Here is a 24,063-nt window from a genome sequence, read left to right as displayed (position 1 = left end):
GTCACACACGTGTAGGGTGCTTTGGACCTCACACGGATCTTTCTGAGATATACCCGCTCAGAGGCATGGCCCAGACTTGTCGTGCGTGGCTCCGTTTTCTAAATGGAGGTACTGGAGAACATGCAGCAGTGAATATCGTTTTTCTGCTCGGGGTCATTGCTGTCAAGCTGAGCCATTGTTACCCTTCCTGATAACACTTAGCTACGGGAACCCGTTGAGAATGCATTGGCGGCTGATGCATTGCACACACTTCATTCTTGTAACGATTTTGCAGGGAGACTTGACATCAACAATAATAAGCCTACATTAGTGCCTCGCTTGATGTTCCCCTAGATAGGCGAGCAAGGCGGCTAATATATTAATTTCCTCAATTCCCAAAGAGGCGCCGAGAGTTGATCTGAATGACCACAGACGTTCATTTTGCATGAGTCACCGGTAATGATTGTAATTCTGCACCGGATTATTACGCTTTGAAATGTGTTTAAATGTGCTGCCAACACCCATGGGGTAGTCGGGTCAGTAATTAGGCCATGCATGCTTGCCAGAGGGCATCTCCTGAGCAGCAGGAATGGGGACGTGGGATGCTGTCGTCTAAACAGACGCTGCCTGGGAATAAAAAATGGGAGGAGAAGTCTCCGGAAGTGATCTGGACTGTTATATGTGCATCTGCTTTGTGGACTGAAATGCCACAAGAAAGCGCATCCAGTTCAGCAAATTTCAGGTTTTTGGTCTCAGCTGTTTTCTACAGTTTGGGGAAAACTGCTGTCTATAATGTTGACGATGCCACCGCTCACAAACGATAAATGAAAGATGGAGAGAAGAAGGATGGTGCTTGTCATTTCAAAGTCTACTGCATTTCTCTGGCTGAGGGTCTGGTGTTAAACGTTCCATCAGTCAATCGTTAAATTCATTCATCCGTTAAGGTCCTGATGCTCAGATGCAGTGATCCAAGTTTCAATGGGTCCATGGCTTTTCATGAACCATGAAAGTCACAAGGAGAGGGAAAGCATCCTTCTCTTTTCCATCTCCACCCACCTTTTTATTCATCTCCGCGGAGAGCTTTGGCGGAACTGCAGGTGTGACAACCTGATGTCTGAGGTGTCTTTGATAATCAGTAGGTCTCCTGGACCACATCACCTGTCTGCCAGCTAGCACACAGCGCCACCGAGTGAAGCGCAAGAACTCGGAGAAGAAAGGGAGAAGCATCACAATGAAAATCAATGAAAAAAGACAAAATGATCTCAGTGCTACCTAAACAGAAAATTATGGAAGATTATTCAGTTTATTTCTTGCCTATTTTAACAATTTCTTTTTTTAGCGGTTTTTGGAAAGAACTTCCTGGCCTTTAAGCTCAGATATGATTTAGCCTTATAGTTAATGCCACCGTCAGAACTCCTATACTGCTCTCTTTCATATCGTGTGCAACAGCTGCATATAAGCTTGTTAGCATAACGGATACTTTGAATCCTCAACAGAATACTGTAGCAGGAATAAACTAATTTGTTGTCTTAGTTGTTATGTCCTCTGTTCTCTGGGCAGGTATCCAGTGCTGCACTTTTGGATTTTTTAAAGGATACTGTTCTTACAATTTCAATTTTAGAAATTATCGCTGTTGTGATGATTAAGCGAAACAAAGATTCCGTTTTAAGTTAAAAGGAGCATTTTAAGCAGCATCACACTAGTTTTCATGCAAACATGGTAGCATGCTAACATGTAACATGCTAAAGTGCTAGTTAGCTCTACTACATGGAGAGGACTGTTTGCACACTGGCCATCTGGTTTTGCTAGAAAACCAACGTTGCGTCTACTGTCTACCTGAAGCACAACTAATCTTTCTGGTGATGTAAATTACTTTTTGTTCACTGCTCCTATCTAGGGACATTGCTGTAGGGAGGATATCAGCGTGAAATATACTGAACTTGATTAGCTCCAAATCTGGGTTGCCAGAGTTCTGGATCTGGGGGATGGGGCAGTCCTTTCTTGAGGAATTACATTCCTGGTAATCTCACGTGGAACCAGGGCACATTTTTTAACATGAAAAGATAAGCTGCACATCTAAATTGTGGGGGGAAATAAATAAATAACAAGACAGGAACACTTCTCACCCACGTATTCCTAAAGCCTATTAATCAGCAGCAGACAGGCCTTCGGGTTTTGAGGGATAAGCCAGGGAGGAATTCTGAAACAAAAGCATGAAAAGGTCACAGAGTGAGACACTACCCGTCCTATCCCCCTACTGGCATGGACATCCATGTCTCTTCTTTTCAGACCTGGTTTTTATTCGTGGATCTGACCGGTCGCTCCACTGTAGGTCACAAGAAGCATCCCGAATTATTTTCTGCACCAAAATGAATCTCAAACTTGAGACTGTAATGTAATGTTTTGCCGCAATATTATCAGCAGGAGGGTCAATGCTAAGATAAACACTCGGGATTCAAACGTGTAACACATTAGTGGAAATTTAACTAAGGTCAGCGAGTGTATTTTTACTCATACCTTTTACTTTTATCTAAAGAACCTGTCTCTTGTTAAGTTAATTTATTTTATTGGAACAATGCCATTTAAGCACCTTGCTCCAGGATACAACAAAAACCCTTTTCTGGGACTTAATGCAGCAAACTCTGGGTCATGACCCTTATTTTTAACCTGCAAGAGTGAATATATCCATCTGACTATCACATTTTCTTCAACGATAAGGTGACATCTGCTCACAATGGAACGCCGCCATCATAGCTATGGCAGAATGTATCAACGCCCCCTGTACTTTCTTCACCCTCGGCTTAACTGTGACCATGGTAGAGATGTTGCACCTGTGACACAATGTGATTGCAGCCCTCTGTGATGTGCAGGTATTTTCAAATTAAGCCCCCTTATCAAAAATGACCTGCTTACATCTGCCTTTATATGCCATCAAAGTCACCCCAAGGCGCTTCCCACAAAAGGCACCGAAGTACGGTTTGGCCTTGAAAGCGCAAATAATATTTTATGGACCATTTTTAGATGAGCTTTGATCCCTCACTCAATGCCCTAGACATTGAGTCACAAAGTTCACACACGATATAAAGTTTTAATCATAGCAGCCAGGGGTGATACTTTAGAAATATCTACGCAAGCGTAAAAATTTAGATTTGCACTCACCTCCACATGACTGAACGTGGACTGGCTGATCGGGGACTGGGGAGGGTCTGATTTCACACTGTGTGTCCGTCCATGTTGTGAGCTGTGTCGTCTTGTTTCAGCAACGACTTTCCCTAGACGACTCAATCAGTGTAAGAATTGGTGCAATCATTTTGAGTGCAAGACCGCCGGGTACACGCTCATGTTGCTAAGGAACAGGTGGAAAGTATTTTTCACAGAATATAATAATATACTTTTTTTTTTTTAGATGATCTCTCACATCGATTAAAGAATAGAGCATTTCTGTTAAGACTATGACATGGCAAAACAAACAGTGCTTTTCTTTAATTATGCACTTTCTTCTTTTTTTATCCAAAATAAGGTTATTTGCATTTTGTTAATGCAAGCTAGCAGAACGTGCATAATAAGCTTGTGGTGTTAATTAATTGATTCATTTTAATTATATTCTGTGTCAGACATAGCCGGTTAAACATGAGGTTTATGATTTTACACTGTAGCTAAAGAAACAGGTTAAGTACCGTATTAAAAAGACATGTCATATTATTTGAATCTATTCCACGCTTGTTTGTGCCTAATTCTCATTACATCTGGAAGAAAACTTTCAGTGTTTGCAGTCTGTTTTCTAATGTAACATTGGGCTGGAGTAAAAAGGACCGACCCTTAAAGTTTCTGGAATGTTCCGCAGCTTCACTCAGACCAGGACCGAGGCGACGGCACGGTGAAGTACGTCCTGAATGGCGATGGGGCCGGCTCCCTGTTCCTGATCGACGAGAACTCAGGGGACATCCATGCCACCAAGAGGCTGGACCGCGAGGAGAAGGCCTTCTACACGCTCCGTGCCCAGGCCGTGAGCAAGCGCACGGGCCGGCCGCTCGAACCCGAGTCTGAGTTCATCATCAAGATCCACGACATCAACGACAATGAGCCCAAGTTCGCCAAGGAGACGTACTTGGCCAGCGTCCCCGAGATGTCCGATGTCGGTGAGTGAGCTTGGTTCTGCCGGTCAATCATGCTGGTGGATTCTGACGCTTCTTGCATCCATCTGTTTGTAGGATAACCCTCTCAGGAATCGCATCTGCGTGTGGAGGCTGTATCTGAGGCTAAGCTCATATCTATGACTGTCATGTTTTATTGAAGGTGATGTTTGCCGGTTGGTGATGCAGATTAATTTCTCTGGGGGGGCCTTAAGCTGACTTGGCAAGGAGGCTACCCTAACCCAACATTTGAGCTATATTATCATGATTTGAAAGAGAAATGAGAGAATTTAAAATGAGGTAACATCAATAATCCACTAATTTGCACATGTGGTGGCGGCAGTGAAACTTACCGAGGGGCTGGTCCAGGAACCCTACCGATAGGTCCTTGTTGGAAGATTTTTTCTACTAGAGGGCTAATTTTGGTTGAGATTCAAACCTATAATTTTAGTACGTGGCTACATGTCTGGTAATGATATAAAAATTTAGTGAGCAGATTCTGGTGGTAAAATTTGTCGGGGTGGGTGATTTTGCCAAGGCCCCAGGCTAGCTTACGCATTATTTTGCCCCTAGTGGTGAGGTGGGTGAGCAGACATTGGCTCCACACAGACTCCATGTACCAGTCCGGTTGGTGGATTTAGGGCTGCTCTGTTTCGCCTCCGATTTTAATTCTACGAAACATAAAAAAGGAACTTCCCCATGCAGAGATTATGGCATTCAAAGGGCCTTCCCTTTGTAAAGCTTTCCAATTTGCAAAACGTATAGAGGGTCCAGCTCTGGCTGAGGGGGGGGGATTTAATTAATGGGCCCGTTGGTGTAATGGACGTTTTGTCTTATCTGGCAGAGCAGGGCTTCAGACACGAACACAATCACTCACATGCCACGCATCAAGCTGTCCGCGACGGTTTTTTTTCTCCCCTGAAACCTTGCGTCTTGCGCTTACAGCACGCAGGCTTCACGCATCCGCTTCCTTTAAAGCCGCGCCATTCGCAATCTGCTGCCAGAAAGCGCGGCAAACCTAGGGGCACAGAGCAGGAATGTACGAGACGATTTATAATGAGGACTGGCTTTTGGGATTACCTGGACTGATGGTATTATTGCTAATTGACAAACCACAAGTAAGACATGTTTGCATCACATACAGGAGTGAAGGTGGGGGAGGGGGGGCATAATTCATACAGAAGAGTCAGTCTTATTATTAGCCAATGGCATGTTCAGAATTGGTGAGGGATACGACCCTGTCACCATTCATGTGTGTCATATACAGTTATGTCTCTAAATTACTGTGCAATAGTATGTGGTTTTATTTCCAGGGTGTCCTTACAGTTTGTGATGGGCTCCTGACCCCCCCATGATGGATAAGTAGCAGGATGGATTTTTATTTAAAGTTCTTGTTTCACGTTTCGATATTTTCCTCCCTTAGAGAGCTTGCACGGTTAGATGTATGCTACAATAGGCTAACACGTTGCTCTTGTTTCTGTGGATGTGATGGGGGTCAGCAACTGACAGTTCCGTGACGGAGGGGAAGTTCGGTGTGTAGATTTCCCGGCCCGTCAGGAAGGCGCCGTGCATCCAAAACGACGGCCGGCGAGCCTGGATGCAGAATGTGCTCTTCAAAGTGCCGATCTGTAGCTTTTCCCACCCAGTTACGACCATGCGGGAATCTCACTCTGGCCGACAGATGTTTCGGATGTTCATTAGCGCGGCGTGGCAAAGCGCGGCGGCTGCCAGCACGGGTCTGCCGAGTGACAGGGATGGCGCTGGGCTCTGGCACACAAAATAAAAGTAAAAAACAAAACCCTCCCAGCCATCATCTGCTTTTAAAGACCACAAATCCAAGGGAAACAAAAATGATACTGTAAGCCAGTGCATTCACAGCTCACCTGCTGTACCAAGTACACCTCCGGCTTAAAAATAACTACTGTAGTCATTTAACTAGTACATCTACATAAATTTTCCCAGAGAGGAGGGAACGTGCTCTAACCTTCCAGTGTTGAGTGTTTGCCTGTGAGTGTGTGTTTAAATGGCTTTTGCTAAAGGAGAGAGATGAAGTGCACAAGTAGCACAACAGAAGCTAATGTAATTCTCTGTGAATGGGCAAATATAATAAATTACGAATATCACGTATAATCACCGTTTACCACAGACGCGAGGAGCTGGCCTGGTCGGTTCCGATATCAGATCTGACGCGATTGAATGTGTCGATAATCAGTTATACACCTATGCATCTTCACTTTCCTGTCCGTTTCTACCGGCTTGTGGTGAAATTTAATCAGACCCCGGGTTATGTAACTCTAAATTTATTCTGATTACTTTGCCTCCCTTACTTTACCAAGAAATATGTCTGTGGTTTAAAATTTAAATAATGAATCTAAGTGCACTAAAAAGGTCTTGTGCCCTCAGGGTTGTGGGTTCGATTCCCGCCGTGGCTCAGCATTAGTGTGTGTATCTGTGTGGGTGGAGCAAGCAATTATTGACTTGTTATAGGTTTTATTCTTTGTGCTCTGGTTCCCTCTCACCGTTACAAACTCACAGCTTGGGTGCCATTACATTGGGTGTGTCCGTATCGCTTCCAGAATATTCCCCATCTCATGTTCTGTACTTCCTGAAAAAAATTCTGAACCCAGTATCAGATGTAGTGCTTATGATTGTAAGCCTGTAATCAGGGGTGGGTTTGTGGCCCCACGCAAAAAGTCACTTGTGTCCCCTCCCTGCATTGATGGTCTGTGGCCAACAGGGGGCTCCCAAACCTAAGGGGCCTGCACAAATTTCTGTGGTTTAAGTGCTGGTATACATTTCTTCTACAAGTAATATATCATGATATAAGATCCCCCCAATCTCTTAGGGAATGTGTCCAATTAGAACCATTCTGCAAGAAATTTTAAACATCAGAAACAGAAAACAGCTGCTTATGTACTGACAAAAATAGACACAATCACGTAGCGGCCTCAGAAATTCCAGTTAGAACTGACAAACAATGAGTGTCTATATAAAGATAATTTAATCAGTGTGACTGGATTGATGTCAAATGGCAGATCATGTTATAATAGTTATGAATTCCCACAGGATACGTTCCAAGAAAACCATCTAGGAATCTGTTTGTGTTAGTGTGTGGACCTGTTATTTTGACATTGCCAGGGGCCATTTTTCAGGTCCCTACAATCCCCCCCCTCCCCCCCCATGATCAGTGAATGCAATCAAAAGCTAAATTTGCCCAAAGTCTCATATTGTGTGTGGTTACTTTTGGTCAAGGTTAGGGCTGGGTAGGGGTTAAGGTCATTATGTTGGGATTAGAGGTTTTTTTTCCCAGAATGGGGCTAAGGACCTGCAATTTGCAAGCGCTTCTACACATCTAAGGAATTCTAGGAAGCTGATGACTGAATCTAATCTTTACATACATATTGCGGAGTGTCAGAATTACATTAACAATGCAAACACGTCGGCATAAACCAGGCAGGATTAGAGGTGTCTACATGATCAAATACAGTACAAATTGCAAAACAATTATCCTGCATTCATGTCACCGATTTAAAAGTTTTGCCATTGTGGCCAAAGAAGATTAAGTTTCCGTTGAACATAATTAAGTTCCAGTGCTCCACCTTGCCTTTTTATTCTCCAGAAACTTCGGTAATTAATCTGTAGTTATCTCTGAATCTTCTGGTAAATTTATTCAAAAATAAGCACAAGGGTACCCTCTGGCTCACTGTATGTACATATTTAGGTGTACTTTCGTTTGTGCCTGAACTATGTTTTTATTTCGTGATTTTCTTTTTCGCCCTATTATATTATAAAATAAATAAATAAAGCGGCACAAAAGAATCAATCTTGCGCACGTATATGCGATTTCGCGGTTCAGGGGGTTTATTGTGCGCCGGAAAAACAGATATAGTGGCAGTCACGGCGCTTGCCTTGCTTGATGATGCCTGACGGGTGATCTATTGTGCGGGAATTCGGCGGATGCAGTGCTCTCTAGCGCTGTGTAAGTGTGTGACAATCTACATAATGTCCCTGCTCTGAAAAAACCCTTGTTTGTCAGTCTAAGCTTGTCATGTTTTCCCCTTTTTGCTTTTACTTATTTAATTTACATCGATTTTTTTTTTCTGTCACGCCAGCGTTTCATTTCCGAACCTCCTCTCGATTCCCAGGTACCGCGGCTTCCGAGATCCCGTCGGCCCGGAAACCGCCTCCTGTCCGTGGTGCGTAATTTCGCGTCAATCTCTTTTACTTCAGGCAGAATATAGGATGCCGACAGGCTCCCATCATATCTCGCATGAGCGAAATGGGAAGAAAGAAACGGGACTGCTTGCATTCTCGGTGGATTAAAGCTATTGCGCGTGACCTACGGCTGTCGTCAGTCCAATTTCAGGCCAGTATGGACTTGGGAAATCGGCGAGAGGGGCTCGGCGTAGAGAGTGGCTCGCGCGCGAGTGACACGTGAATTGCGCCAGGTGGCGTGTGTAGGTGGAGTCACTCCATCACGTCGCAAATCAGCAGCATATGGTAATTAGTTTGTTTGTGCCCGCACTGAATATTCAATTACGCATTCTGTTTTGTGGGGAATGCACGCCGGCTGTAATTTTGACCGCTTCTGATTTGCATTAGTTATTGCCGAGACGGAAACCTTGAGCTGTTGTCCTCAGCGTCAATGACATCCCCCCACCACACACACACACACACCCATCCGCCCCCACTCTGACACCCCACCCACCCTGGCTCCGCATCCTGATTAGCTGGCATCCCGTCCAGAAGGCCTCGACGTGAAAAGGAAGCAAATCATTATCAGGGGAGCCAGGTGTTTGACGCGTTGGAACGCATTAAAGGTTTCGTAGTGGGGCGAAGGTCTCACCCACATGCTTCATATGTACGCAACCTTAGGAAGGTGTTTCTTTTTAAATACGCAGCTTAATAATTCCAGTCTAATTTAAGCACTGAACCATACTGGCACACTAATGTATCCTGTAACCTGGAGTGAACTTTGCAACAGTTCGGTCATTTACTGTGGAAAGAAACAAGTGTTCCTATGCACTTCTTGTTGCGTGATGCTGTAAATAGCTTTGCTTTTTAGCAAGAAAAAAAAAATAGGCAATCATAATACATAAGCGTACCTGGCAGTGTTTCTTTTAGCTACTGATGGATTCAAACCGTTCCCTGCTAATATGCAAGTCCGGTGCAAAAATCCACATAAGGATAAAAATAGTGTTTGTAGCATCTGTTTAATCTGGATTGAAGACAAACACACACACCCCCATGGAGGAGGTGAAGAGGGGGGTGTCTGGAGGAGGCCCATTCCCAGGCTATTAGGGGAATATTCCGGGGCAAATAAGTGACAAAAAAAAAAAGCCAGAAGTGAGAGACCGTTGTGGATGGTGATAAGACGTGAGGCGATGCAGTTTGTTCCAGGGCCTGTCAGTGGAAAGCAATAGCTGGGGATTATAACGCGAAACACGGAGAGCTGCTGTTGGAACAGGTGACGCAGCGCTGCCGGACATGTCAGCGTGAGTCAAGGGTTTCCAGAAAGCCCTTAAACGTGGCGCTCCTTCACCTCCCACCGGCTACTGAAAAAGCTTAATATTTACCACTAGCAGAGGCAGCACACAGACGACTTAATGGTTTTGAGGCACACAAGTTTTTTTAATTAATAATAATAATAACAATAATAATAATAATAATAATAATAACAATAATAATAATAATAATAATAACAATAATAATAATAATAACAAGCTTTATTTATATATCACCTTTCATACACTCAAGGACACTTTACAATTCAACAAAAAGAACATATAACAAGTTACATACAAGAAGATGAGAAGAGATGAGTGACAGGAGCCTGAAATGGATAATAGATTTTTCCTCACGAAGACTAAGAGGAAGAGCCTTCCAAATTTTAGCTGCTATTACACTAAAAGCTCTGTCACCCATAGTTGATAAGCCGTGTTTAGGTACAGTGAGTAAGAAAGCGTGCGATGGCCTTAGGACGTGGGCTGGAGAGTGAGGAGGCAGAAGCTGACACAGATAATGAGGGGCTACAGCATGCAGGGCTTTAAAGGTGATGAGTGATTTATATATGATTCTTGAAGAAACTGGCAGTAGATCATAGCGGACGGGAGTGACGCGAGCAGATTTTTTAGCGTGTGTACGTAAGTAAACGAGCAGCAGAGTTCTGAACAAACTGCAGTCTATTTATATATTTAGTAGGGAGGCTATGAAATAATGCAATGCGATAATTCAGATGGGTGGTCTTCTTCTCAGAACATGCTGTCCACTGGTGTAGAGAGGATGACAGGCAGGTGGCCAGACTCGATAAGGGGAAACAGAAAACCGGTAGCACATTTAACCCTGATTCTCCGAGACGGTGTTTCTTTATACCTGTTTGAGGGGTCTTAGGGTCTCCTTCTATTTTATTGACTACAGGTACATATTAGAAGAAGAATATTTGCAACATTTCAGCTGTCTAATAATCCATTTTGTTATAATGGAAATAATTCATATTTATTATTATTTTCAAAATCTATTTCCATGTGACAGCCGTGACTTTACAGACATTTCACGATCAGCAGTTTTTTTGCAGGGAGCCAGTGATTTTATTTTCGCATAGCGCTGAGCAGGATTTTTAAAACCTTGATACTCCCTCATAACAAATTCTGTAAAACTTTTATAGCTAACAACGGACTTATTGAAGAACTCAGCCCAAGGTCAATGTCAGCACATTGAAGTTTGTTTAGTGTCTTAGTGTGGCCTGTCCCTTCTTTTCACAATGAAAGCATTGGATATCCAGAGGTTTGGGGAGGATAAAGGCAGAAAAGTATCTCAGCTACTTTGACTTTGTCTAAATGCCTTTCAGACCGCATGAGTCCCCAATGTTTTACGTCAAAAGGTAATAGCAAAAACTACAAATAGGGCAATATTTAATATCAAATTTGTACATACATAGTGATCTTTATATAATAACTGACCATTGTTCATTTATTTCAGTAACATTTGGAAGTAAAAAGTGGCATTTTTGATAAATCGTGGTCATAACTGTGAGTACTGTGTGCGGATTCTGGAGGTGCTGATTTCACAGACATCATGATGCACCGGTAAAAGCAGCTCACAGACAATCCCGTAATCTGTAATCTTTCCACACGTGCATATCGCTGACTCCAGCGGCTGCATAATGTGCATCTGAGCAGCGCCAGTTTGCCCCTAGATAATCCTCCTGTTATCAGCCTTCTCCTCTGTTGCAGGTACATTCGTGGTGCAGGTTACCGCCATGGATGCTGACGATGAGCAATACGGGAACAGCGCAAAGCTTGTTTACAGCATCCTCCAGGGACAGCCGTACTTCTCCATTGAGTCAGAAACAGGTACTTCCGTAAAACACACATCACGCCACAAATAATCCGGAACGTTCTAACTTCCGATATACTTGAGCAGCGTGTGTCAATCTGTATTTTTAACTTTGATAAAGGTTGAGGTATTGGAGGTATATAAACCCATATGTATGGGGTCCCCACTTACGGTATTGGGTGTTTTCCTGAGATAAGTTTCTCAGGCATGAGGGGAGATGAGTTGTGGTGAAGTCTGAAAATGTCAGACACGGAAGTATGCCATATAAAGAGTGCTGTTAAGGAAATGAATAATGCAGAATACATGTTAGCTTGCCAAGCATAAAAATGACAAAAAAGCAAAGCTGTACAGTAGCTCCCAAGGCACTGGAAAAGGATGGATACAAACACACACACACACACGCAAGTTGGTCTTCCTATCTAAATGCGGACCATCCATTCATTTCTATGGGATAAACCCTAATCCCAATCACAACACCCTTAACCTCTACCCATCCCTAACCTCAACCATAAGTAACCAACCCAAATACAAGACTTTTGGCATTTTTACTTTTTTGATTGCATTCACAGATTTTTATAAAACTGAGGTTATCCAAATGGGGACCTCAAAATATGTCCCCAAAAGTAGGGAAATTTCAGGCTTTACCACACTTTGGGGACAATTTGGTCCTTAAATGTGATCTATGCAAACACACACACACACTCACAGAGAGGTTTGTAATTATATTTTTGTGGGGGAAACTCTTATCACAACATGAAGAGCTTAACCCCTACCCAGCCCTAACCTTAACCATATGTAACCAAACTAAATACAAGATTTCTGGCATTTTTCATTTTTGGATTGCAGTAACAGATCTTTCTGGGGACCTGAAAAATGGTCCCCACGTCATCAAATTATGACATCGTGGGGGTCATTTGGTCCCCACAGTATAATATAAAGCACACACACACACACATAAATATATATATATATATAATGTATGTGTGTATATGAATATAATAAAGTCAATACTTTCAAGTTTATTGATTCTGAAAATCACATACAATATAAAACCTGATAGAGACTCCCAGAATGTAATTTCACACTAAGAGGAGGGGAGCAATTTCATTTCACAAACTCCATATCCCAACAGGTTGTACAGAGCCGGGTACGGATACGGACATGTAACAAGGCTTTGCCTCCCCTCATTTTCTTCCTGTTTTTGTTGTTTCAGAAGAAATACTCCAGATATGTTCTCTCAAAATACTACATGGAGAATAGCATGAGAAAGTATTTTATAAATACAACAATCTGAGTACTGCTTTGGATTTTAATACATTTACATTTTATTTATTTTGCAAATGCTTTTATCCATAGCAACACATATTTTTGAGAAAGCAGCGTCAGACAGTCCCTAGAGGAAATGGCAGTTAAGGGCTTTGCTCAGGAACCCAATGGTGACATCACTCTGCCAAGCCTGCGTTTTGAACTGGCAACCTTCTGCTATGAAAACGTGTCATTAATGTAGCTCACAGTTATGGCTAAGAGACTAGTTACATTCGCATGAAGCTGGGACCCTGAATAATCATGTTAATGCTAACACACATTTCAATGATAATGCTAATGTACATGTTAATGCTAATGCTAACGCTCATAGATCCCTCAGGGAGGCCTAGTCGACACTGATTCAGACAGCTGTCATGTGACCTTTCTCTGTCTACCATGCTAGTCTCTACACTCAAAGATCTCTAGAGAAACTCTGGGGCACTTAGCCAGCACTGATTCAGACAGGTGACCCTTCTGTGTCCATTCCTCGGCCAGGCATCATCCGGACGGCTCTATCCAACATGAACCGGGAGAACAGGGAGAAGTACCAGGTGGTGATCCAAGCTAAGGACATGGCAGGCCAGATGGGGGGGCTCTCTGGGACCACCACCATCAACATCACCCTCACGGACGTCAACGACAGCCCGCCGCGATTCGCACATAGTGAGTCATGGCCAGGGGGCCTGTAGCGTTAACCCCATCAGGATGGGCAGTTATAGGATTTCCTAGGGTGGGGGGGGCATAAAAGGGGCCATAATTCATACAGAAGAACCAACCTTATCACAAGTCACTCCGGGGGCCAATCAGCTTTCGGCTGGGGCCAGTGACCCCTGCACATCAGTAATTAATTTCTAATGCTAGTTTTATCTAAATGTTTTAAAGTGGTTTGCAGTAGCGTTTGTTGCTGTTTGTTGTACTGTTGATACCTGGAACAAAGGAAAAACATAGATTTCCAATCTATTATAGCACTGTTCACGACAGAGTCATCCCAGTCCACTTGTCAAGAGGGTGTTACAATCCATTACAACACCATCTATACAAAATGGTGCAAGATTTCAAAAGAACTGATGCATTTGTTCCGTGCAATTATCCCGGAGAAGGTGCGAGATAAAATAAAATAACTGATGTTGACAGGTAGTGAAAATAAAAACACTTTTAATTACAGAATGAAGAATGAGAGAAAAAAATGTAGTGAATATCTCTTGAGTCCAATAAGTGATTCTTCCCCATATTTTTGCACCCCCCATGCCCCCAGTATTGCACGGCATGTCTGATTGATAACAGGAGAGAGTTGCCGGACAGTTTCACACATGGCCGCCAGCAGTGATCGCTCTTAGGCCGAAATGCGAGTACCGCAATCTCTCATTTTCTCAAAAGACACCCGGAAAAAAAGGGAAACTTAATAAGCTTGACATTTACCTCACAGGTACGCCACGTTTGCAAGCAGGCGATGCAATACAGAGCATAAACACTTATATTCGTGTGGAATGACAGTATAATTTAGACCCTGGAGCAAATCCTCCATGTGTATCTATAAAATGAATGAAATCAGTCCTTAGAGAAGACGGGGGTCGCCGTGAAAGCTGAGTTACGGTTTCTGAAGGTGCCAGGGATGATAAACTGTCATTATTTCCGCTCAGAGTGGGAGAAGGCAGAGCCTGGCTCTTGGAGAAATGACAGGCTTCCTTTGAGGCAGAATCAGACAATTAATCTCCGAACCAAAACATGTGAATAGTGTCTCTTATAAGGTGTCCTGCTTTTTTATGGAAACCTCCCACTGGGTTTAAAGTACTAACGGTGCTGTCTGATTTTAAAATCCCCAGCAGGTTTTTCCTCTCATGCTTCTCTTGTTCACTACATAAAAGAACTGGATAAGAACACGGACATACATGACACATTAGCACGTCACACATTAGCATGTCATCATTTCATAGCCTGCCCTTATGATGCCTGGGAAACGTCACAGATGATTGCTGTGTTCGTTTTTCCAAAGGAAAACGAAAGCGGCAGTGGTGTATATTCGAGAGCACGTGCAATAGCTCAATGAAGCATGAAATTATTTTAAACAATAAACAAAGTAACCGTCAAGTTTTCCCAAAGGTTTGGAAAATAATCCCGCTGCTCGCTCATTTCTTAAGGTTCTTACCATCTGTCCGTTTTGGAATCGGTGGAGATCGGGTCAACGGTTGGACGGATAAAAGCTAACGATGCGGACATTGGGGAGAACGCGGAAATTCACTACAGCATCATGGATGGTGATGGGCAGGACATGTTCACCATCGTCACTGACCGAGTAACTCAGGAAGGCATCATCACCGTTAAGAAGGTAGAGTCCCATTATCATTCATGCGGCTCAAACACGCAACTTTTTTATTTCTTTTTACATAATAATTCTTCTGCAAATCTCTGCAGGGTGTTTTTGTAAGTGGGTCTTGCAGAATCCTATAAATCTCACCCATCATGCCCTTATCGTTTCATAAAGGCCCTTAATTCAGTACTCAGTAGGGGCTTCTTATATCTTGCTTGCTTTCATGTGGTTTTGAAATCAAGCTGTGTCCTTTTCCTGGTTCCCTCTGAAGTATGACAAAATGTTTAAACAGGATCAACGCATAGTCGTTTATGTAAAAACTGACAATTTATCAGCTTGCTTGACGTCAGTTACGTTAAGATTAAGTGATAGATACATTAAGATTACGATTAAAAAGTTTATTATCATATGTACGGTAAAACAGTCAGTCACACTATACAATGAAATTCTTACTCTGCATGCTCCGACTGAGCACAGTTGACACAGATCAAACATAAGACACAATATCAAACACCGAGTGCAATGTAAACGTATAAACATATAGTGCGTAGACAAATATGCATAAAATATACAGAGGTGGAGATGTCAGATTTTGTTTGACTATTGAGTACTCTGTGAGTTTTTATACTCAACTGGTTGGTTGGAACAAAATCTTGGTCTGGATTTGTACTCTCTGGACCTGAAATCACCACCTCTGAAAATATATCAATATGATACAAATGTAAAAAAAATGAATTCATCAAGTAGAAGTAGATCAGTTATGCAAAGTCTCCAGTATTGTTCAAAAAGTTAAAAATGACAGATTACTATCATTATCTAAGTGATCTGATGACTGTACATGTGTAGCGTCACCACGGACAGGCTCATAGTGATTACATGAGTAGGAAATCGAAGCGGTGCTTCGTTTATTCACTGTCGCAGTGAAACATTAATGTCAGCCACGGTTAGTGCCCCTAAATAGGTGTCAGGGGGATCGATGATGACGGTGAAGAGGGACAGCGTCAGCTGCTGTTGTAGAAGGTAGTGCGGATGTTTGCCGGTACGACTGTAAAGAGCCCTAGTTACTCTTGAGTGAGACAGCCAGCCTGAATGTCCACCCCCTATAGATAAATTCAAGCTGCTTAGGAGAAATGGGTTTTAGCTAAGCAAGGAAATAATAATAATGACAATAATAATACATAGCAAGTAGAATATGTGGCCATCAATCAACATTGATCCATCATGTTGGTTTTATTTTGTGCTTCTCGTGGCCAGCCACTGGACTATGAAAGCAAGAGGATATACACCTTGAAAGTGGAGGCCACCAACACCCATCTGGACCACCGGTTCCTGCACCTGGGTCCATTCAAGGACACGGCGACGGTGAAGGTGATGACACAGGACGTGGACGAGCCGCCGGTGTTCAGCAGGAACCCCTACATCATCGAGGTGCATGAGGATACAGCGGCAGGGAGCCTCATTGGGGGTGTGACAGCCTGGGACCCAGACTCGGCCAATCACCCAGTCAAGTGAGTTGTGTAGTTTAAAAGCCCTGCCTCTTGGTCCTTCATTAAGATTCATGTAGTACAGGGGTAGCCAATCTTATCCGCAAAGGGCCGGTGTGTATGCGGGTTTGCGCTGCAACTCCCTAATTAGATCACTAATTAGAGGACTGATTGGCTGAAAGAGTCCTCACACCTGGGTTTGAACAGCTGACCTACAGGTTATCCCAAAAACCTGCATACACAGCGGCCCTTTGCGGGTAAGATTGGCCATCCCTGATGTAGTATCTAGCCTGGCATTAGTCGTTAAGTCCCACGTCAGCACCTATGTTTGGTTTGAATTGCTCCAGGATAAAGGATCTTAGGTAGCTGGTTCTCATATCTCTGGGTTCAGCAGTGGTGTTTACTGCTGTTCAAACCACGTGAGGCCCCCCTACGTGGGGCCCCCTGTTGGCCACAAACAGTCACCACAATAAATATTAAATAAATAAGTTCCTTATTTAAAAGATGCTGGAACAGCCTGTTCTGTCGAGCAGCTGGCTAGCTGCAATCTTGTAACTTGCTAGTTATTTATTTAGTGTTTGAAACATGTAGGGACAAGGGGAGGTAGGGGAACTGGAAGTGACTTTCTGAGTGAGGCCCTGGGAACAACAAACCTGCCCCTGCTTTGGATGCTAAATTAACGATGGATGTAACAAAAACTGGTCTCCCCATGCTCAATGTGTATTATTGTAAGTTTGAATTGCTTTGGACACAGAATCCCTGCTGTGGAAATTAAACGCATCACGATGGAGGTACTTATACAGACTAAAAGTGCATAATAACCACTGAGGTTACTGTGAATGTCCCCCATTGCTAGTGGATTTATCTCAGTTTGTTGCAGAAAGCCAGGGAGTTATACATTCATAGGTCATATAACATCCCATTTCTGCGGTACCAAAAATACCACACCGGCAAACAATGATAAGAGTGGTTCTTTATTTTGAAGGTAAGCTCCTAGCTTGGACAGGCGCGGTAATGGCTTTTGTCTTAGTATTTATGAAGCCAGTTCATCACAGATTAAACTCAGAAAGTCATTTGCTATGATATAGTGGTGCGTTTCTTCGAATTCGCAAGTCTATTCCGACGGGATCTTAAAGAAGAATGGAAAATATCATTTATGAAAGTCAAAGGAAGAGCGACTCTGAGGAGTATGTCTGTTTCCTGGGGCTTTTTCATGTCAGCTTTTACTTGGAGCAGTTCCATCGACGCTATTACGAAGCTCTGAGCCTGGGAATTGTGAGATCGACCCGGCCAATCTCTCTAGCATGGCCCCGGTGAATCTGGATGACTCGGATGCACCAGGGCGCCCGATGTCGATCTCCGCTCCGGGATTAAGGTGGATTCCCCAGACTAAGACCACATGGTGTGTGTCTGTCGTGTAGACACCTGTTTTTTAACAGAAAGATATGGAGACATAAAGAAAAAGCCCAAAAGGACGTGGTGATGTTATCGCATGAGATTTTTCCAGAGGCGGACTTTGATGAAGGTGGTCCTGAGATAAATGAGAGGATTCGTACATCAGTGTAGGTCACAGCAGCCTGAGGGGGCTCGTTACATCCTCTGGGACCTCAACACGATGAGCTCTGCTCCAGCTTGACCCAACCCACCCAGCCGTCGACGCCGATGAGCCTCCGTTTCGCCGACCTGACACTTCTCATCTGGCGATTTAACGATCGCGCGTGCGTTGCTTTGCAAATTGTATCCAGCAGAGCATGCCCGGCGATTGTTTTAAATGTCAGAGGAATGCGTAAGCTGACATTGATAAATGGCTCAGAGAAATATGATGCATTCATTAATCTCTGACCAGACGGTAAACAGCACCATCAGTGTGAATAAAGTCATGTGTCTGCTTATATATCACACTGAGACAGTGCGACGGTAAACGACATTAAACAATGTCCGCGGTACACCGTCAGAAGTAACTGCTGGGGAAAATAATTAGCATACTGCCAGATATCAGATCCTGTTCTGTGTGGTTTATTATTCATGAGAGGAATGGTGATTGAAACCTGCAGGGGGCGGGATCGCCACGTTCTGCCAATCACCCGATGCAAACCAATAAGGAAATCGGTAGGAGGTTGATTCAAACCCACTAGTAATTCAAAGCAATCAATCACTGCCACTACGGCTTCTAGAGATTTCTTTCTCTTGTCACTGGTTTCTAAATCTGTTGCCAGCAAATATGATCAATTGTCACATCCACGTGTGTCTTGACAATACCGAATGGTACTTCAGGGCTCCTGTGGAAAATGTCATTTCATAAATCACTCAGTGGTTTATATTTGTATGATTATTTCCGTATATGCTATGTGGATTTTCCATAAGTAATGTACTGTAAGTTCTAATACCAAGCTTTTCTCATTTGGAACCAGTAGAAGCCAGATCATTTGTAGAATTATTGTAATAAATAATGCAGCAGGTGTAGAAGTATGTAATCATTCTCCTGGACAGCCAACCAAACAGCCTGTCATTTCAATAGTCATGACCATTTATGTACAGGGACCTCAGTTATATTACCGATACCACTGCATGAGCATTGTCAGATTTTCAGGAAGTCAATTGTCGTTGGCAGGTACTCCATCGACCGGCACACTGATCTGGACCGGCTCTTTAATATCGAATCTAGCAATGGGACTATCACAACGTTACTGGCCCTGGACAGAGAAATGTCAAAGTGGCACAACATTTCAGTCGTGGCCACGGAAATAAGTGAGTGTCCTCTCATTTTTCCTTCCTGTTAACAGATGACCATCATGGTGTGGTTAAACAGTTCTGTATCGTGATACACCCTGTAAAAAAGCAAACATATTCATCCCGCTCTTCATTAATCCATCAAGCACTCCGTATCCAAGTCGCCTGAAGGTCGAATGCCGCCCTGGTAACCGAGCTGTCGATCGAGGCATTATCCTTGAGATATGCCTTGAATGCCTGAATGCGATTCTGTTTCAATCAGTAATGGCGTCCCATCCTCCTCCAGATAATCCCCGTCAGACCACTCGAGTTCCCGTCTTCATTAAGGTCCTGGACGTCAATGACAATGCTCCGGAGTTCGCCATGTTTTATGAAACCTTTGTGTGCGAAAACGTCAAAGCAGGTCAGGTAAGGAATCCACTAAGGACTCTTGTGTTTTTTTCCCCAAACATCCCACTCCCTGTGCTCGTAAATATACACTACATCGTGCATTCCCTCCATCAGCGCCCGCTGCACTAATTATGGAGCTGCGATTCATTCAGTCCTCTGGTGACGTGATGAGACTATCATCGTCAGAGCGATGAAGCATGTCGATTTGGCCGAGCCGTTCTTCGCTCTTGTTTTCAGATCAGATTTTGATTTGTACAATTAGCATAGGAACCGCCGCGCAGATTTGAGAGCTGTGTAATTCCTCCCCGAGCAGCTGATACAGACAATAAGCGCCGTGGACACCGATGAACCTCTCATTGGGCACAAGTTCGCCTTCAGCCTGAGTTCCACCAATCCCAACTTCACGATTTTTGACAACGAAGGTGAGCACACCTGTATACGTTTGCTATTTGTTTGTTCTTTTTCAAGAATCTCGGAGGATGATGAATGTAGAAAGACAGGACCGCACAGCTGGCTCAAGTCATGAGAAGCGTAGATGCATTGTCTAGGTCAGATATAATGCAAAACTAAAGTAGTATAGTCTGGGAGTACTGACAGTAAACAGGACAGGTGAAATATATTAACATTGTACGTATTCTATATATATATATATATATATATATGATCATAGTCTCATTATTATTTATTTTGTTACTGTTCAATGAAAAATGCGGATGACCTCTTTCTGACTATTGCGACTTTCCAGTGAACGGAATACTCCACCTTCACTCCTGCCTACTGATAGTGTTTGACATGTAATTGGCCAATGAGTTGTTTTATAAAGTCATATATTTAACTAGTATTTATGTTTTTCCCAGTTAATGACAAGAATCGTAATGCGCCTGTTACGTACCAGCAGGGGTCCCTGATGCATATATTCTTCCCCCAGATAACACAGCCCGTATCCTGACCAGACGGGGTGGATTCAGTCGGAGAGAGACCAGTGTCTACCTGCTGCCAGTCGTCATCTCGGACAACGATTACCCAATCCAGAGCAGCACGAGCACTCTGACCATTGGCGTGTGTGCATGTGACAGCCGGGGAAACATGCAGTCATGCAGCACGGAGGCGCTGCTGCGCTCAGCCGGGCTCAGCACGGGCGCCCTGGTGGCCATCTTGCTCTGTGTCATCATCCTCCTCAGTGAGTCTCCCTTGTCAGTCTCATCTTGCCCTCCACTCCTGCTGAGTTTCACTCGCTCTCCTCCACAAGCGGCTAAAACATGTGTGGGTGCGTTGCGAGACCGGAACTGTGCTCTGAATCCATGTTGACACCAGGCGTATAGATCTCCTACCTTCTCGAACCCCAGGTTCAGGTTTGGAGGACTTCCACTTCGAAGCTTCCCACGTTCCACTCCAGAGTTCTGAATGATGCAAAATGGAATCCTGCCTGGCAGTAATTCTCCATAGAGGAATATCTCAAATGAAACATTTCCTAAAAGGCAATTATGACTCAATCCCCCATTTAGGATCATCTCAAGTAATGAATTTGCTAAAAAGTAAAAGCAGTTGTGACTCATTTTCTGTTTAGGAACAATTCAGGTTATGATGACTCAGTGTAGCCTTTGCAGCAACGCTGCATGGTGGCTGGCTACTGGGGCAGACACCACACCATACCAGCTCACCAGAGTGCCGTCTCTTAAAGGCTCTTAAGGGGAATCCAAGCTCAGCAATGACTGATTACAGGAGCGGGCTTTTTGTGGCAGGTGGTCTGAAGACAGAGGGGGGGGATTGCCTCCATGACCCCTCCCCCCACCAAGGTGCTCCCGCTAGCAGGCAGATTCCTCAGACCTAACATTTCACAGCCTGTTTGCACATCGTTGGATCTGCCGTTCTCAGGGGCCCTAGCGGGAAAGCTGATTGGCCACCAGAGTTTCCCATTGCCCGTCACTCCCCGATTCAAAACATTTCATTGGCTAATGATAAGGTCGGCCTCACTGCATGAATTACGGCCATCTGTCACACGGTGGTAGTCGACTCCTGGTGGTGGGCTGCGGCATTTGTGTAGGGTATTTCACGGACCATGAGCACACAGAAGCCTGAGCCAAGCCCTTCCTCCTCTTCATTTCACACACTGGTGCCTGGCTATACCTGCGACCCATATCTATACTGACATCTTCAGCCCACCGCTGCAGCTGCCCTGCCTGTGGATAGCTTATTGACAGCCCCCCTCCAGCCCCTTGTAAAGATCCCCCCCCCCCCCCCCCCCATCAACAGGAGATTCATAGCGACGGGCCGTTCTCCTCGAGTGATCCGATCTGTGTTATCGCTGGTGTGTGCGGGCGTCGGCATATGCGGCGGTTAACAGTGTCCACCGCTCCTGTGAAAATATCGCCAGGGCTGCTCATCAGTCTGTGGCGGCCCTGCCTGCCCCAGGCACCCCTGAAGAATCGTCCAATTCCGCCGTATCCAGCAGCGACAAAAGGCAGCCGGGGCGTAACCACGGCACCCGTCCCTCTTGCCTCCGGTTAGAAAGGCAGACACACTGATTTCTAAGGAAGGCTCCCCGGCTCGCTCGACCTTGTAATTAACACCTGAGTGGATAGCCGTGGATCCTTCTAGAAGCCGTGGACAGGGGAAAACAAGCATTCAGAAATATGGGCGGGGAGCATCTGTGGTCTGTCACAAAACAATACAATGTTATAAAAGATGGAAAGTAAATAGAAAGCTGTTTTATCACAAGTGCAAGGTTTGAATGGCTTGAATGCCTGTCTGAATTGAAACGCTGTTTCAGTGCGGACGTGCTGTGATAAAAATATGGAGCAAGCCTCTCGGCTTATACTGTACTTTAAAATTCATGAGCTGGCTGGCTGGGAAATGAATTTATCAGTAATAGCAGATTAGTCTTTCCTCCATGAATTTGCAATGCTCCTAAATGCAGTACTGTGTGTTTTTAAAATATGGACTCCAGCATCTTTTCCCCAGCGCGACGTGTCAATGAAGATGCTGTTGTGCGCCTTGATGAATTTCATCCCCAGGCCTCTAGGGGGCGCTGTGGGTGCTTTAGGAAAATGCAAGTGGGACGGCCCCCTAACTACTGCCCTGTGTCCCCCAGTGATCGTGGTCCTGTTCGCCGCCCTGAGGAGGCAGAAGAAGAAGGAGCCGCTGATCATCTCCAAGGAAGACGTGCGAGACAACGTGGTGAGCTACAACGACGAGGGCGGCGGCGAGGAGGACACACAGGCCTTCGACATCGGCACGCTGCGCAACCCCGAGGTGATGGAAGCTAACAAGCACCGTAGGGACATCATCCCTGAAATGCTGTTCCCCTTCCGCCGGACGTCGCCCATCAAGGACAACGCGGATGTGCGTGACTTCATCGGCGCAAGGCTGCAGGACAACGACGCCGACCCCACGGCGCCGCCCTATGACTCGCTGGCCACGTACGCCTACGAGGGCAACGGCTCCCTCGCCGAATCGCTCAGCTCGCTGGAGTCCGCCGCTACGGAGGGCGACCAGGAATATGATTATCTTAGCAGCTGGGGACCACAGTTTAAAAAGCTAGCAGACATGTATATGGGAAAGGACAGTGACAATGATACTTAGCTACAAGCAGATTTAAGTAAGTTCCGTTCAACCTATCCCTACAAAAAAAAAAAGGATAAAATGGATAGATGGTAGGGGCATCTCTTTTTACTTAATAGAAACCGTGGAGACTTGTACTATCCTGGCAGGATCACGTTTTTTCACATGAGGGTTTTTTACATAATCGCATTTTTTGTGTTTTTCTTTTATTTAAGCAGTAAAATTGCCTTCAGATTTTAGGGTTGTCTGTGGTGTGGAAAATGTGTTTTGTAACCGAGAAGGGCAAAGGTGGTCTTGTACACTATCAGTGTTTGTTTATGGAGAAAACGATTAAAAAAGGAAAAAAAAAAAAAACAGACCCACACTTTGAGAAACTGGACTTACTATAGATAAATGTATAAAACGTTTTAATATGGGAGACATACGTTATTCATAAAGCGATGTTCATGTGGACAGTGGATAATTTTAATTGTCAATCTCTTGGTCCATTTCATCACATAGATGTAAATTGTAATAAGGTGTAAGTTATAGACTAATTGTCATACACTGAATTCATGTTGTTTGGATGCCTAGTCATATTGTTTTATATTTATATTTTTATATTTATTTTTAATAAAAAAATCTGAACATATTTTGTTGTTCTTGTTCTTAATTAGGCTATACTTTGCTTCCAATATCTGCATAGAGAGTTTAACGTCAGAGGTAAAATGCTAGTTTACCAAGGTAACTGACCTGAAAAAAGAAAAGTATTTATTACTCAATGAACCAGAGGAGGCTGTGTTAGTAATGTGGCTATTAAATAAATTAGTATGTCAATATCAATTGGGATTTAAACAAT

The 24,063-nt window shown here is 44.0% G+C and overlaps 1 protein-coding gene across 2 annotated transcripts in view; it reads left to right on the top strand.

The window, feature by feature from the left end:
* The window catches only part of LOC111838736 (cadherin-10-like), a 40,607-nt gene extending 16,751 nt beyond the window's left edge, over positions 1–23,856 (top strand). For both annotated transcript variants that reach the window (XM_023801999.2, XM_023802000.2), the window contains 10 exons: positions 3,824–4,118; positions 11,345–11,464; positions 13,248–13,415; positions 14,891–15,078; positions 16,315–16,568; positions 19,156–19,292; positions 19,561–19,682; positions 19,978–20,086; positions 20,593–20,844; positions 22,756–23,856. In XM_023801999.2, the coding sequence (XP_023657767.1) occupies positions 3,824–4,118; positions 11,345–11,464; positions 13,248–13,415; positions 14,891–15,078; positions 16,315–16,568; positions 19,156–19,292; positions 19,561–19,682; positions 19,978–20,086; positions 20,593–20,844; positions 22,756–23,246 (2,136 nt within the window). In that variant the 3' untranslated portion in view covers positions 23,247–23,856. The remainder of the gene's footprint in view (positions 1–3,823; positions 4,119–11,344; positions 11,465–13,247; positions 13,416–14,890; positions 15,079–16,314; positions 16,569–19,155; positions 19,293–19,560; positions 19,683–19,977; positions 20,087–20,592; positions 20,845–22,755) is intronic.
* Positions 23,857–24,063: the final 207 nt, after the last annotated feature.

Source organism: Paramormyrops kingsleyae, chromosome 4, assembly GCF_048594095.1.
Source record: "Paramormyrops kingsleyae isolate MSU_618 chromosome 4, PKINGS_0.4, whole genome shotgun sequence".
NCBI lineage: Eukaryota > Metazoa > Chordata > Actinopteri > Osteoglossiformes > Mormyridae > Paramormyrops > Paramormyrops kingsleyae.
The sequence above is the reverse complement of the archived record's forward strand: the minus strand, read 5'-3'. Positions and strand labels throughout refer to the sequence as shown.